This window comes from Metopolophium dirhodum, chromosome 3, assembly GCF_019925205.1.
Source record: "Metopolophium dirhodum isolate CAU chromosome 3, ASM1992520v1, whole genome shotgun sequence".
Lineage (NCBI taxonomy): Eukaryota > Metazoa > Arthropoda > Insecta > Hemiptera > Aphididae > Metopolophium > Metopolophium dirhodum.
Window position 1 is genome coordinate 15721979 of NC_083562.1, and position 13042 is coordinate 15735020.

General features: G+C 31.9%; 3 protein-coding genes across 6 annotated transcripts in view; 2 read left to right on the forward strand and 1 right to left on the reverse strand.

Moving 5' to 3' along the window:
* LOC132940133 (discoidin domain-containing receptor tyrosine kinase B-like) overlaps window positions 1-13042 on the forward strand; it is a 139139-nt gene that overhangs the window by 37487 nt on the left and 88610 nt on the right. Inside the window, exon 2 of one of the 3 annotated variants that reach the window (XM_061007563.1) lies at window positions 2620-2669. The exons of the other annotated variants lie outside the window; for them this stretch is intronic. The gene's annotated coding sequence lies outside the window, so the exon portion shown is untranslated. The remainder of the gene's footprint in view (window positions 1-2619; window positions 2670-13042) is intronic. 3 annotated transcript variants of the gene reach the window in all.
* LOC132941888 (uncharacterized) lies at window positions 8704-12147 on the forward strand. Of its 2 annotated transcripts, XM_061010113.1 has the most exons (4): window positions 8704-9021; window positions 9121-9289; window positions 10716-10869; window positions 11080-12147. In XM_061010113.1, exons 2-4 carry the CDS (start codon window positions 9133-9135, stop codon window positions 11729-11731), a joined length of 963 nt encoding a protein of 320 aa, XP_060866096.1. In that variant the 5' UTR covers window positions 8704-9021; window positions 9121-9132; the 3' UTR covers window positions 11732-12147. The 2 variants fall into 2 exon arrangements, with proteins under 2 accessions (XP_060866096.1, XP_060866095.1); XM_061010112.1 differs by having other exon boundaries at window positions 8704-9289.
* LOC132941887 (uncharacterized) lies at window positions 9276-12445 on the reverse strand. The gene is made up of 2 exons (XM_061010111.1): window positions 12141-12445; window positions 9276-10678 (listed from the first exon to the last, which is right to left on the reverse strand). The coding sequence occupies exons 1-2, from the start codon at window positions 12443-12445 to the stop codon at window positions 9754-9756; spliced, it is 1230 nt and encodes a 409-aa protein (XP_060866094.1). The 3' UTR covers window positions 9276-9753.

The window sequence follows — 13042 nt, forward strand, 5'->3', positions numbered from 1 at the left end:
ATATATATAACTCATTATATTGACACATATTGTTATGTGTTTGATAATAATTATCTTTTTTTACTCGAAGTATCACGATGGCAAAATAATGTCACCGATTGTTTATGTGGCCTCATACATAATATACATTTGACTAGAATTATAAATCATTCAAATGAGATATTTTAACTATAATTTCAGCTTTTATAGTTGTAAAGCGAATCAATTTAACGCATCTATAACTCTATAAAATGACATAATATTACGTGAAATGCTTAAAATAGTTTGGTTAAATTAGTATTCAGTTTTAAGTCAATTTGATATAAAAGAATATAGAACATTGTATGTTACATTGTAACATTCATAAAATTGTATATTTATATTATGAATTATGCGACATATTTGTATTTGATACATTTTATTTGTGAAAATTACATATTAATCCTAATAACTGAAATACCTGCAAAATGTGTAAACTAATATTATATTGTTAACTTATGAATATTTTTCATCAATATATTATATACAATAATTATTATTAATGATCTAGGAACATTACATGCTAATAATATAATGAGTATAGATTTTCATTTTTTAAGTTTTAATTTTTATTTCCTCGAACTCCTACTAATTTGAAATTATATTATAAATTATTTAAAATCCTGGGTACGTTAAATTGAAAATCAAAAGTTAAATTGTATTTAAAAAAAAAAACAATATGTTTATACCGATGGTATAATATGTATATCTAATATCTATATAATGTATTAAATATTAATATATGTACAATACACATGAATAATAAACGTGTTATTACTTAAAGAACGTTAAAATTGTATTTGAATTAAACCTTTATACCGTCATGTAGGTTATTTTTTATAAATTGTCTGACTTATATATATATATATTACTACATGATATTATATTATACGTATTCCATATTCTGAAAAGGTATTTTATTTATAAAATAAAATGTTTGATTTGTACTCCATTTGTATGAAATATATTTTGTGAAATATTAACAGTGACATAAGTATAATAATAGTACGAGCTGCGATACTTTATTTTCTATTATTTGGTGAATATATCGTATGATCTCTCTCCCTTTAATACTTATTATATCAGATGTTCATGTCCTTATTGAAATTTTTAGGGTTTCACGATATGAAAAGTGTGATGAACCCTGCTCTTGAATCTTGACCCTTATTCGATTGTACTTTTGATGGTTATCACCATTTCTCCCCCAAAAAAAAAATGTATATAAAGTCGATCCACTCTTGTTCATCATTATGTATACTCAGTTCATTGTAGTAGAGTGTCATCGATCCCCCTCGGTAGTTTTTAGTTCATAAATTTAAATCACGCGTCACCGGATCCGCAAAATAAATGCAAAACTGGGTACAAGACACGTTTTTAGATGATTCAGCTGAGCGATGGTGGTGCTAGTGGTTTCGTTACACAAGGCCCCATCGCCAGGTAGGTAATAAATGCAAATCCGACCAAGTTGATAGCAGTAGTCCTCTATCTCTCTCCCCCATATACATATATATATATATATATATATTTATTATAGTACTCCCCTTTTTCAATATATAATGCCACTGGATGCGCACACACCTCGGCGGTTGAACGGAGGGAGTTATTCAAATGTCCCCGTCCTATATGTATATCGTGTTCGTAATTTAAGCTCTCCTCCCCGTTGCATCAACATAACGCATATAATATAGTATATTCGATTTCGAACGTCATCCACAAAACGAACTTACTCCAACGAATTTACCGTTAAAATGTTCAGTTGGTCCGCAGTAAATTCAGCCCTTATTATTCCAAATGCCACATTGTCATTTAATAGAAAATTACAATTAACGTATAATGAAGTTAAAACTCAAAATACTGCAACATCATTATTTTCCAATACGAGATTCCGGTTTTATATGTTTGCAATTTACATTGTTAATATATAGATGTTATACGCTTCTGGAGGGCTGTTTGTATTAGTATAGTATTCGAGGATCAGTCGTCGGTTAAATTATTAAGATTATCAATATAATTATTGAATTATTATTAAAAAAAACCGCTGTAAACTTGTTTGAACAATTTTCGTTTTTTTTTTATTGCTGTGAACACCATTTGGTATTATAATGTTTATGTATTATTAAATGACGTGCTCGTCGTAAGCCGTGTATACGATTAAACTTTAAAATAGAACATTTGACACGCACTATTTAAAAATGTTGCATTCTGACAGTTTCAAGTACATCTTGTCCTTCGTCAAATGATTCATCTCCTTCTCTTTTTATAGTTGCTATAATATTCAGGTTGTTTATTCGATAATCGTTCCGTTTATATTATTTATACATTTCAATAAATATATCATATGTCTTAAGATGATAAAACAAACTTACCGGGTTTGCTTATTTATTTAAATAAGATTTAATCTAACGTCTAAGTAGCCCTAAACATGAACATCTGAACCAATCTTAGTCTATATACTAAATATATATATATATAATAATAGGTATATATATTATATATACCTACTAAATAGTTAACACTGTTTAAATATGTGTTTGATTTTTATAGTAAATAATATGCTATCAAGTTCCTTTGAATTAATAAAAATTATGTTTTTGTTTACAGGTAAGATTTCGACTGACTTTGAAAAATTTAACGTTATTACATTAAACCAGGTAAGACGTACACTAAATATGTATTGATGCTTTAGGAATAAAATAACGGCTTAATAATTAATAACCGCTAAGGGGTTCATAATTTATAATCTGAACTGCTTGCATTTACGATATTGTCGAGTCGGTGTGCCGTGTACCGTCATGACTCATGATGATCTTATCAATATTAAATGCACAATATCTATGGGTTGTCGCACCGTGCCGTACAATGCCCGCCGAATCGGTCAGTGAAGATTAGATAGAAACTCGACGACTGTACATCGGAGATCGTTTATGGTGCATAACGCTACTGTGGTGATTTAAACGTACGCGCGGTCTGTAGACAATGGGTATACGCATGTTTTAGTATAATATTATAATATAACAGTAATAATAATAATAATAATAATAATAATAATAATATATTTAGACGCCGCCGGCGGTGTACCGTATACACAAATAATATAACTGTGCGAGATGATGACGACGACGAGTGCAGGCGGGAGAGAAGTTAACGCTGCTTCTGTAGTTGTAGTGTCAAGGCGGTCTGGTTTATTGTAATTGGAATTTAAATTAATTAACATCCGTGTATAATAATATATTATGTGTGCGTGTACATTATATGTGTCCATTTAAAATACCTCACGTCGAATTGATCGCGTCGCGTTTATAACCTGTAATCGTGAAGAGTATTTATTTAATAATGAATAATGATAATAATAATCGTAGGTATACCTATATATTATTATATGCAATTGGCTGACTCCCGTCGCAAAACCCAAACAAGACTGGTTCGTTAAAACGACACTTTTGGAAGGTGTGCGTGACAAACGAACAGAAAAAAACACGATTCCCAAATTCTAAAACCAATCGTCCCGCGATGCGAAATCTGTGGGTTTTCGGTTGCGACGAGTGCGGGGGAAAAAGTGATGATTATAATTATTATATGTCCAGGAATTCATCGAACGCCACTAGCCCATATTATATATATATATTTATATACTTGCAGTATATCGTTAAAATTTTGTTCGTACTTTGTCGGTCAACTGTGGGTATAATTCGTTCGGATTGCTATATTTTTTTTTGCCCCTCAAAGATGATTATCTTAAATCAAAAAATTTCCTACTGTTCCTAATTCAGTGTTCTTCAATTAAAATAATATTAGACCTAGGAGAGACTTGATAATCCAACTTTTGAGCTATTGCCATTATTAATATATAAATTCCGGCGATGGTTATCACGTAGACATCACCGGCTTGAGAAATTAAATCGGGAGCATTCTTCGCCGATGCTGATGAAGCCGATAGGATGGTCCATTAAAAAAAAAGTAATAATAAATCTGGTAGGTCTTTGACCACGTTTCGATGCAAAACTACGATTAAATACCGACCGTTTTAAAACAGACTTCCGAATAAATTAATGGGAAAAATTATTACCCCGATAAAATGAAACAATAGAGGTTGCGACAGTTGTCGAGAAAAACGTTTCGCAGCATACATTCAAATCAATCAAGTAAAAAATAAAATAATCACATAAATAATACTAAGTCTGGGCCTTACGAATAATATATCAAGGACGAAAAAAAAATATATCGCTAGAATCGGTTAAATTTATAATATTATCCCACATTCTCACGAAATGAATCAGTCAATTATATTATGTACCTATCTACGTCCTACATATAGCCCTACATTATATAATGTGTTCTGGTTTGAGAAAACGAAGTAAAATAATATGTAACAGCCATTAGTTATTGCTTATTATAGGTGCTTACACGTGATTCTACATAAAATTACTTATTAATCGACTGTAAAAATGTAAATTGTATTATTAGCCTCGTTTGAATGTACTTAATATACTTAATGTTATTCATAATAACATCAATTGTAATGTCTGTTACTTTCCGATGGCGATTTATTTCATATTTATATTCTTATTAGTAATTACATTGACATATTGTTTTCGATGGTAGGGTCATTTGAAATCCCTAATACTGTTTAATCGACATTTAAATTAAATTAAATTGTATACTTACAGCTCATTACCAATACTGTACTTAGGTACTTAATGCCCTTGAATAATACTACTCGCACCCTTCTTCAATCGCAAAACTCGTCATTAAACAGGTAGACGAATCCGAAATGGTTGAAGTTTTTTTTCCCCTTTACAAGATTGTATCTTCCGATCCATGGCACATCTGTTCGGACAAAGAGGCTTTCTAAACAAGGATTCTTTGTCCCCGCGGAGATGATCATCTGCGAGGAAACCCCATTTATTTTCAACTCGGAGGGTTCTTACTTTTTCGTATTTCGTATTTCTTGTTTTTTTTTTATTATTCTTTCCCCTAGACCACCTCGTTTGTTTACATTAAGTTGAGCGACCTAACGCCGAAATCTCTCTAAGCACTCGTTACTCGTGATTTTTACTCTTGCACACGTTAAAAGAAAGACCTGTAATTTACAATGCATTTTTATATGTAGGTGGAATACACTTGAGAAAAAAAACAATAGGTGAAATATTTTTATATCATTACAGACGACTCCCTTTGGACCTATTCGTTGGGTTCTCTAAAAACAAGGTATTTATCGGTTTAACTCCGTGATGTCTCTAAGACATCGTGGCTAAATATGTGTGTGCGTTTTTTAATTTTATTATTTTTTTTAAATATATATATGTATGTAATACGTACGCGTTGCTCGGAAGCCAAAGGAACGGAAGCACGTGGTTTCAATTTGGGATGTTCGGTGTCACGTATAATCGTAGATACCAAACGGTGACACGCGTCATATTACTCACATAGAGGCCAACAACCCTATATGGCTTGTAGAAGTCTAAGGGATACGATGTATGTATGTATGTATGTATGTATGTATGTATGTATGTATGTATGTATGTATGAATGTATGTATGTAAGTGTGAATGTGAATATGTATGTACCTATGTATTTATGTATATATATATATGTGTGTGTGTGTGTATTATTGCATTTTCTCATTTCTGACAATATGGAAATATTATGTTTTATGGCTCTGGAGTCGATCGGAATCTATTTACGAGAATATTATATTGTATATAATATATATACACGTTTATTTATGTGTGTTCTCTTTGAGGATGGTCGGAATACTAGTAGCTTATTCAAATTTCGGACCGCGGTTGTATTACTTACGGATTTAATACATATTGTGTTTACACTATAGACTCTCGACGGCAGTTACCGTTTCTGTGGAGTATTAAATCACCGATCTGTGCGACTGTTATGACCGATGCTATAAATAATTTAGCGCGGATATTATAAATAATTCATGGCTACGTACTCTTTGAGACTATTAAGCTTTCAGATCAATTCCATACAGATACATAAAAAGATCAACAGTGTCGTTCAAACTTTAGGTCCAGTACATTTTAAAAGTCATCTCAGATGAGGTGCCTGCGTGTGCGAGTTAATATTGTTCTGTTCTCTTAATATTTTTATTTTTTAACCATTGTTACCTACTTTCAAAGTTTTAACTAGTCTTTTACCTCTGTTACGTTTGTTGTTTATTTCTCAGTTAGAAATATTACAATATAAAATGTTCGATAATTATTTTTTATTTCTTACTTATTAGTTATTATAGTATTTAGAATATGGTTTAATTTATTCAACATATAAATATTTGAAATAATTATTTTTACAGCTGCAATGGTACCTATTGCGCTAATAATCCATAATAAAACATAATTTTTTTTGTTTCTCACAAAACGAACAATTTTTACCTAAATAAAATAAACCTATCCATATTAAAAGATATGATTAATACTCAAAGAAATTTTGAATCATTATTTTATATAAGATACCTACTGAATTATACATAAGAAAATCTAAGTATTATACTAATTGGTTGTTATGTATTAAACTATAAAATAAATAGATCGTATTATATAATAAACATTTTTATTATTTGTATTTGTTGAAACCGTCACACTGTACTACAGTAGGTATGAGATTTTAAATAATAAATCTAAACGTTGTACCAAAAGTAAATTTCTACAAAATACAATTTACTTGATATTGTAAAATAATACTGAGGGTACAAATAAAATGATTTATAACGCAAAAAGTAAAACAACTTATTCATTATTGATGAAAAATGTAAAGTAGGTATGAAAAAAAGAATGTATTACATTAATACGCAGTATCGTTTATGATAAGCTTTTCCAAACCCCACTGTATACATTGTAACTAATATTTTCCATTCGATTTACCATTTTTTTTTAAGATAACAGTGTTAAAAAAGTACAACAATGTTTTATGTTTTAAGTTGGTTTCTTATTTTTTATTTTTATCTTAAAACTCTGCTGCGTCGACTACTTGTTTGATGATCGGCTATTACCGATTCCTTATCTTGCCAAGAAATAGCCTGTGTGTTTGTTACTGTCTGACGATATTTCATGCGAATCGTTTCCTGGTTTGGAAGTCGCGTGTTAAGGGACGGGCGGGTGGTCAGTCAGACATTAACGTCCGTCTTGGCGTTTCCGGGCCAACGAGCAACGGACGACTTTCGGTTTTCCTGACGCCACAGATGCCAAAACCGCAAACGTTGATGAATGGGATCCCATCGAACGTCTGCCACTTGGTCACAGCCACCACTATGTAATAAAGACCTTTTTCCACTACACCCTTCGTATACACTTGTAACTTAAGTCCAAATAATACGTTATACGCGTATCAAGAAAAAAAAAACCCAAAAAAGAATATTTCTCGTTTTTTTTTTTTTTTTTGTTTCAGTAGATTAGCACTGTCAAGACGGGTTTCGAAAATTAGAATTATCGATTTCTGTTGCCGTTTACCCTCCACCGGTAAGCGTTTCTTCCTCCCCCATAAACCGCACTGGCAGTGTAGCAAAATGTCGTGTGTATAGTGTGTACGTTATAATCTATCCACCTAGGTACTATATAATATGTACAACGGCGGCGCATGTGTGTCGCCATTTATTCACGTGCACTTTGTACGAGTATGTGTACGCGTATTGCCGGGCACTTTGTGTCCCCCGCCCGCTAACGGACAGAGAGTGGCAAAACACACTCGTAAATTTCGTCTCGCGCATAACGTTTGTAAAGCACGTACGTAGCGGGGTGCCGAGCTGAGAAGGAGGTCGGCAGTGGTGGCGTAAAAACGCGCGTTCCAGACGCTGGGCGGGAGAGAGGAGTGAGAGGCAGAGATATTATATGTGCCCACGCGAGTAGATTTGTCAAACTCCTTTAAGGTTCATTAAAAACATGTTTTTCAAAAAGAAAACCGGCGGTGGCGTGCCCGGGTGTATATTAATAATATCAGTTGGTATCAAAACACGATTTCATAACGACAATAATAATAAAATACAATATTGTCCCGGCCTACCTGTGTGTATATTATTATAATATAGGTGTATAATAATATATCGGACTCGGGACAATCAACTTGTCGGCTTATCGGGATTAACTATAGTAAAAATTTATCGCCAGCCTCTTTCAATTAAACCCATCTGGCGGCGTGTACCTGCATTATAATATAATATTATTATAATCTCGGCGTGTGTTGTTATACGTATATTATATGCGCATTCAATCCTAACACTGCAGTTGTCGTATGTATATTTAAAATATAGTATATAAACATGTACATGTTTATATACCATCCGTATACCATAACCGTGAATATACGTTATCAAATCGCATTTCAAATAAATATCACTTTTTTAATGTGTACCTAATATACCATATACACGTTTTATAATGGACTAATTGATTTCTTCTAAATTTATTGTAATTACCGTCTGCTATTAGATACATTCGTATCATATAGTATATTGTATATGGAAACGTCGCCTTATCATCTGTTTATTACGGTTTTTATCGACTACACGTTATTATTACCGATATTATCACTCCGATCACGAACATATTCTCACACTGCCATTAAACATAATTTCCGTGTGTTTGTATGCCAGTTAAAACGATAAAAATGTAAATTTTAAAATCGGAAACGCGTCGAAACGCATACAATTTATTAATGTATTTATTGTATGCGCGTTAAAGCCTTGGTTTCCTACAATCACGCGTGCGTGATTGCGCGGTGCGCGATGCGTGATGCGTGATCGCGCAAAAGTTGAAACCACGAAAAACTATGTAAGTGTTTATTAATAATTCACGCGCGTGAATATTCGCGCGCGCGATTGTCGATCACGCACTCCAGTCACGCAGCTGTCGCCACGAAGTCAACTTCTGCGTGAAACGCATTGCGGGATTTCATTTATTTTAATATATTATTTAATTATTATTTAATATAATATTATTGTATTATATGTTTTATTTGATTTTATCAATATCAAGTCAAATCAAACGGCAGGTAGAAGTAAGTAAGAATAATTTTCAAATATAAGCTGCTATATAAATAACAAATAATTTTTTTTTTGTAAATTATTACAATTTTCAATGTTTTTTTTTAAATTAGTTTTGGTGAACTATGGAGTCGAGGGCATTTAATGTTATGGATGACGAAAAACTCATAGAAGTTGTTCGTAATTATCCTGTAATTTATAAATTGAGTGACAAAAATTATAAGGATAATTGCATTAAAGATAATGTTTGGAAAGAAATTTCACAGTCTATTGGAAAAAACGGTATGTAATGTCATTAGAAAATTAATATAAATTATAAGTTAAAAATATAGTAAGATAGTAATATGATATAAGAAAATATTATGATTTGTGATTCAAATTGTTTGTTCTTGAATAACGAATACGAGACAACAGTCAAGAAAATTTGATATTTATAGAATATCAATATGTGACTGAATAAAATCTTATCTAAAATTAAATAATTTACTTACATTTCTAATAATACAGAATGTTTTAGTTTAATTATATCTATATGTGATAATTTATAGTGACCGAAAATAAACTTATATACATATAATGTTTGGTTTTATAACTTAAAATAATATGTTAGTTGATAATAATAAACTTAATTTTACATTATAAATAATATTACACTGAATATAATATGAAAATAGTTAATAGTAAAATCATATTTGGACTACTAATAATTTTTGTAAACAGTCAATATAATATATAACAACACTATCTTAATTAGTACGAGTCACGTGTTTTTGCTGCCAACTCACTGATCCTGACCTACTGTTAAAATAATCTTTAAAAGTTTCCCTAACTCGAAAAGCTTCATGAGTTGCGTTTCCTCCAACTGCACCAAATTGTATCATGTTCGTGTTCGTTTGAACGTCTGTTATGGGATCTCTGTCTGTCGAATCCATAGGACACACCATTCGTTCTTCTCGTAACATGTTATGGATAATACATGCGGCCATTATTAAATTGTCGACTGTGTCAGGCAGAATATTAATTGGCGTGAAAAATACACGAAAGTATTGACACATTATGCCAAACGTATTTTCTGTGGTTCTTCGAGCTCGACTTAGGCGGTAATTAAAAATGGCTTTTTTTGGATCTAGTTTTGATTGGTTTCGGGGATAAGGCCTCATCATTGTCTCCGTCAATTTAAATGCTTCGTCACCGACAAATACATGTGGCAAGACTACATCAGTGTTTGGTAAACATTTTGGTTCTGGAAATTTGAATTCTCCGGTTGATATTGATTTGCCCAAATTAGATTTAGGGAAAATTCCTGCATCGCCTTCTTTACCATACGATCCTATGTCTACCACCAGAAATTTGTTATTCGCGTCGACTAAAGCCAATAACACAATTGAAAAAAATGACTTGTAATTAAAAAACAGCGATCCAGAGTTATCAGGGCAAACGATCCGTATGTGCTTCCCGTCTATGGCGCCGCAGCAATTTGGAAAATTCCACATTTCATAGAAATCGTTGGCTACTTTCGACAAACTACATTGCGTTGGTTCAGGTATTGCTATATTTTTTAAACGATGACAAATAGCAACTAATACTTCCCTTATAATAGTACTTATCCAACTGTGAGATATTCGGAATTGAAAAGCAAGGGATCTATAACTTTCACCGGTTGCTAAAAATCTGTAAAATATAAATAATACACTAAAATTATTTTCAGTAAATGATTGTAAGACAAGATGGCGCACAATAAGAGATTCATATAAAAAAAATTTAAAGAAACGAAGATTAGGTACCGGTTCAGCAGCTACAACAAAATCGAAGTACAATGACGATTCATTAAGTTTTTTAGATAACATCGAAAACGAAAGAAGGTAAACAATTATTATATGTCGTATATTATTATGTATTATATTGTATTGAATTTTTAAACCTTAGATAAGGATTATAAAAATGTTATGAATTTTTAACTACTAAGGTTACTTGTACATTTTTTTTTGAAAATAGAAAACAATTAAAAAACGCAGTTGTAAAATCAATACATTTTATATTTATGTGTATTTTTTATGTGTAATTATTTTCAGAACTACATCGAACATTTCAGTAGAAAAAAAAGCCTGCAATGACAACACAAACTACTCAGAAATGGCCGTAAATGATAGTTTTGACCAAACTGAAGAAATCGAGCCAGAGAAGGAACTGTTACTTAAAAGTTCTGAACCATTATTAGATATGCCCATTGATGACAAACTACCAAATACAGAAATAAACCATAGTTTGATAGATTCATTTACAAAACCGTGCGAAAAAAAAACAACACGAAGAGCTCAAGATAAAATATTAGATGAAATTAAAAAAGGACGAGAGGAGCGATTGGCAGCGTTAAGAGAAATGAAACAACAAGAATCTATTGATCCAATTCAAACTTTTTTTAAAAGTATGGCGTCAACGGTTTCAATGTTTCCTCCAGAATCAGTTGTGGAAGCCAAAATGAGGATATTTAACATTGTTTCCGAAATGGAATTACGCTTATTAAAAACAAAGGCTACCACGAGTACACCACCTGTAGAAACAATGACATCAACATCAACATTTTCATCGAATCTGCAAGTTCCTACAATACTTGCCGATGAATCTTCGTGTTCCACTACGATGTCAAGTGTTTCGGACATTTCAAATCCTACTCCATCTGCGAAGTCCAATTTTTCTTATTTAAAATATCTCGAAGAATATTAATTTTTTTATTTTTATTAAGCAAGTTTAACATTTTTCATGCACAGTTTTATTTTATTTTATTTTGAAAAAAAATTATTTTTTGATATTTTATAGTTTGAAAATTACCAGATTGGTACGAAGTTAGTATATATATTATTTTATTTTATTAAAATGAAATCTCCATATAACATTGGTGTAAATTTAAATATTTATTATTTTTTGTTGCTTTATTTTAATTACTATTAACGCTCAGTGGTTAGGACTTAGGTTAGATATATTCCAAGTTCTAAATAAATAATATGTATGTATTTTTTAAATGAATCATTCTATCAATATCAGAATAATATAATTGAAATGGAAAATTACCCAAATATTTATTGTCCCTTTCTTATTTTGATAAATATACCTATAGTACAATAATTTTACTTACCTTAGAGTGACGCTAAGTTTCTCTTCTGGTGATATTGGTTTCTTAATCCGATTACTTGGACGCCTTCTTATATCTTCTTTAATAGCATTTAGTATATAATTAAATAATTCAAATGACACTCTAAAATATGCCCTGAATCTAGTTTCATTGTCAATTAGGCGCCTTTGAATTAAAGTACTGAAACAACCCTCCCTGCTCCGTTGACTAAACATTTCATCATTTTCATTACGGAAATGATTCGCAAGTAGCAATAGTTCTTCATCTGCTTCATCCTCCAAAATATTGTAAAGCATAACTACGTCCATTTTGATGAAATACTAAACATCAACTGACGAAGTGACGACACTTTTCTAAACTCCAAATCGCGCAGTCGTAAACACGCATCGTAGCAAAACACTTCCATCACGCATCACGCAAGCGTGATCGCGCAAACGCGCATCGCGCACCGCGCAATCACGCACGCGTGATTGTAGGAAACCACGTCTTAAGAAGTGTTTTCGTGTAAGACGTTCACGTGGCGAAAACCGTAGACCGGAACAGGTCGCGGAGTAAAAAATAAAATAAAACTCGCCTCCTACCGCCCTATTATATGCATTATACACAACCACAAGCTGGTTACATTATTTGATATTATAACAGAAGTAGAGTCGAAAACATATCAGTTGAACACATTATATAGAAGCGTCGCTTCGACAAAGATTCAAAGGGAATGTGTGCATTCGCTCACAATATCGCTGTATGCAATCGCTGCGCACCTACGTCGAAACGGTGTGCATTTTAGTCAAACGAGTATTATAATAATATATACATTATATAATTACATATCATGCATACTGAACATACAATTCTCCGATGCATTCCGAAAACCCTCGGCGGCAGCTTGCATGTTCTATCTGCGTAAC

What these genes read in the sequence shown, in the direction of transcription:
- LOC132941888 (XM_061010112.1), top strand. Translation starts at nt 9,133, where the DNA reads ATGGAGTCGAGGGCATTTAATGTTATGGATGACGAAAAACTCATAGAA. An exon ending in ACAGTCTATTGGAAAAAACG is followed by an intron (nt 9,290 to 10,715) that starts GTATGTAATGTC and finishes AATTATTTTCAG; the next exon opens with TAAATGATTGTAAGACAAGA. An exon ending in AACATCGAAAACGAAAGAAG is followed by an intron (nt 10,870 to 11,079) that starts GTAAACAATTAT and finishes AATTATTTTCAG; the next exon opens with AACTACATCGAACATTTCAG.
- LOC132941887 (XM_061010111.1), bottom strand. Translation starts at nt 12,445, where the DNA reads ATGGACGTAGTTATGCTTTACAATATTTTGGAGGATGAAGCAGATGAA. An exon ending in AAACTTAGCGTCACTCTAAG is followed by an intron (nt 10,679 to 12,140) that starts GTAAGTAAAATT and finishes TATATTTTACAG; the next exon opens with ATTTTTAGCAACCGGTGAAA.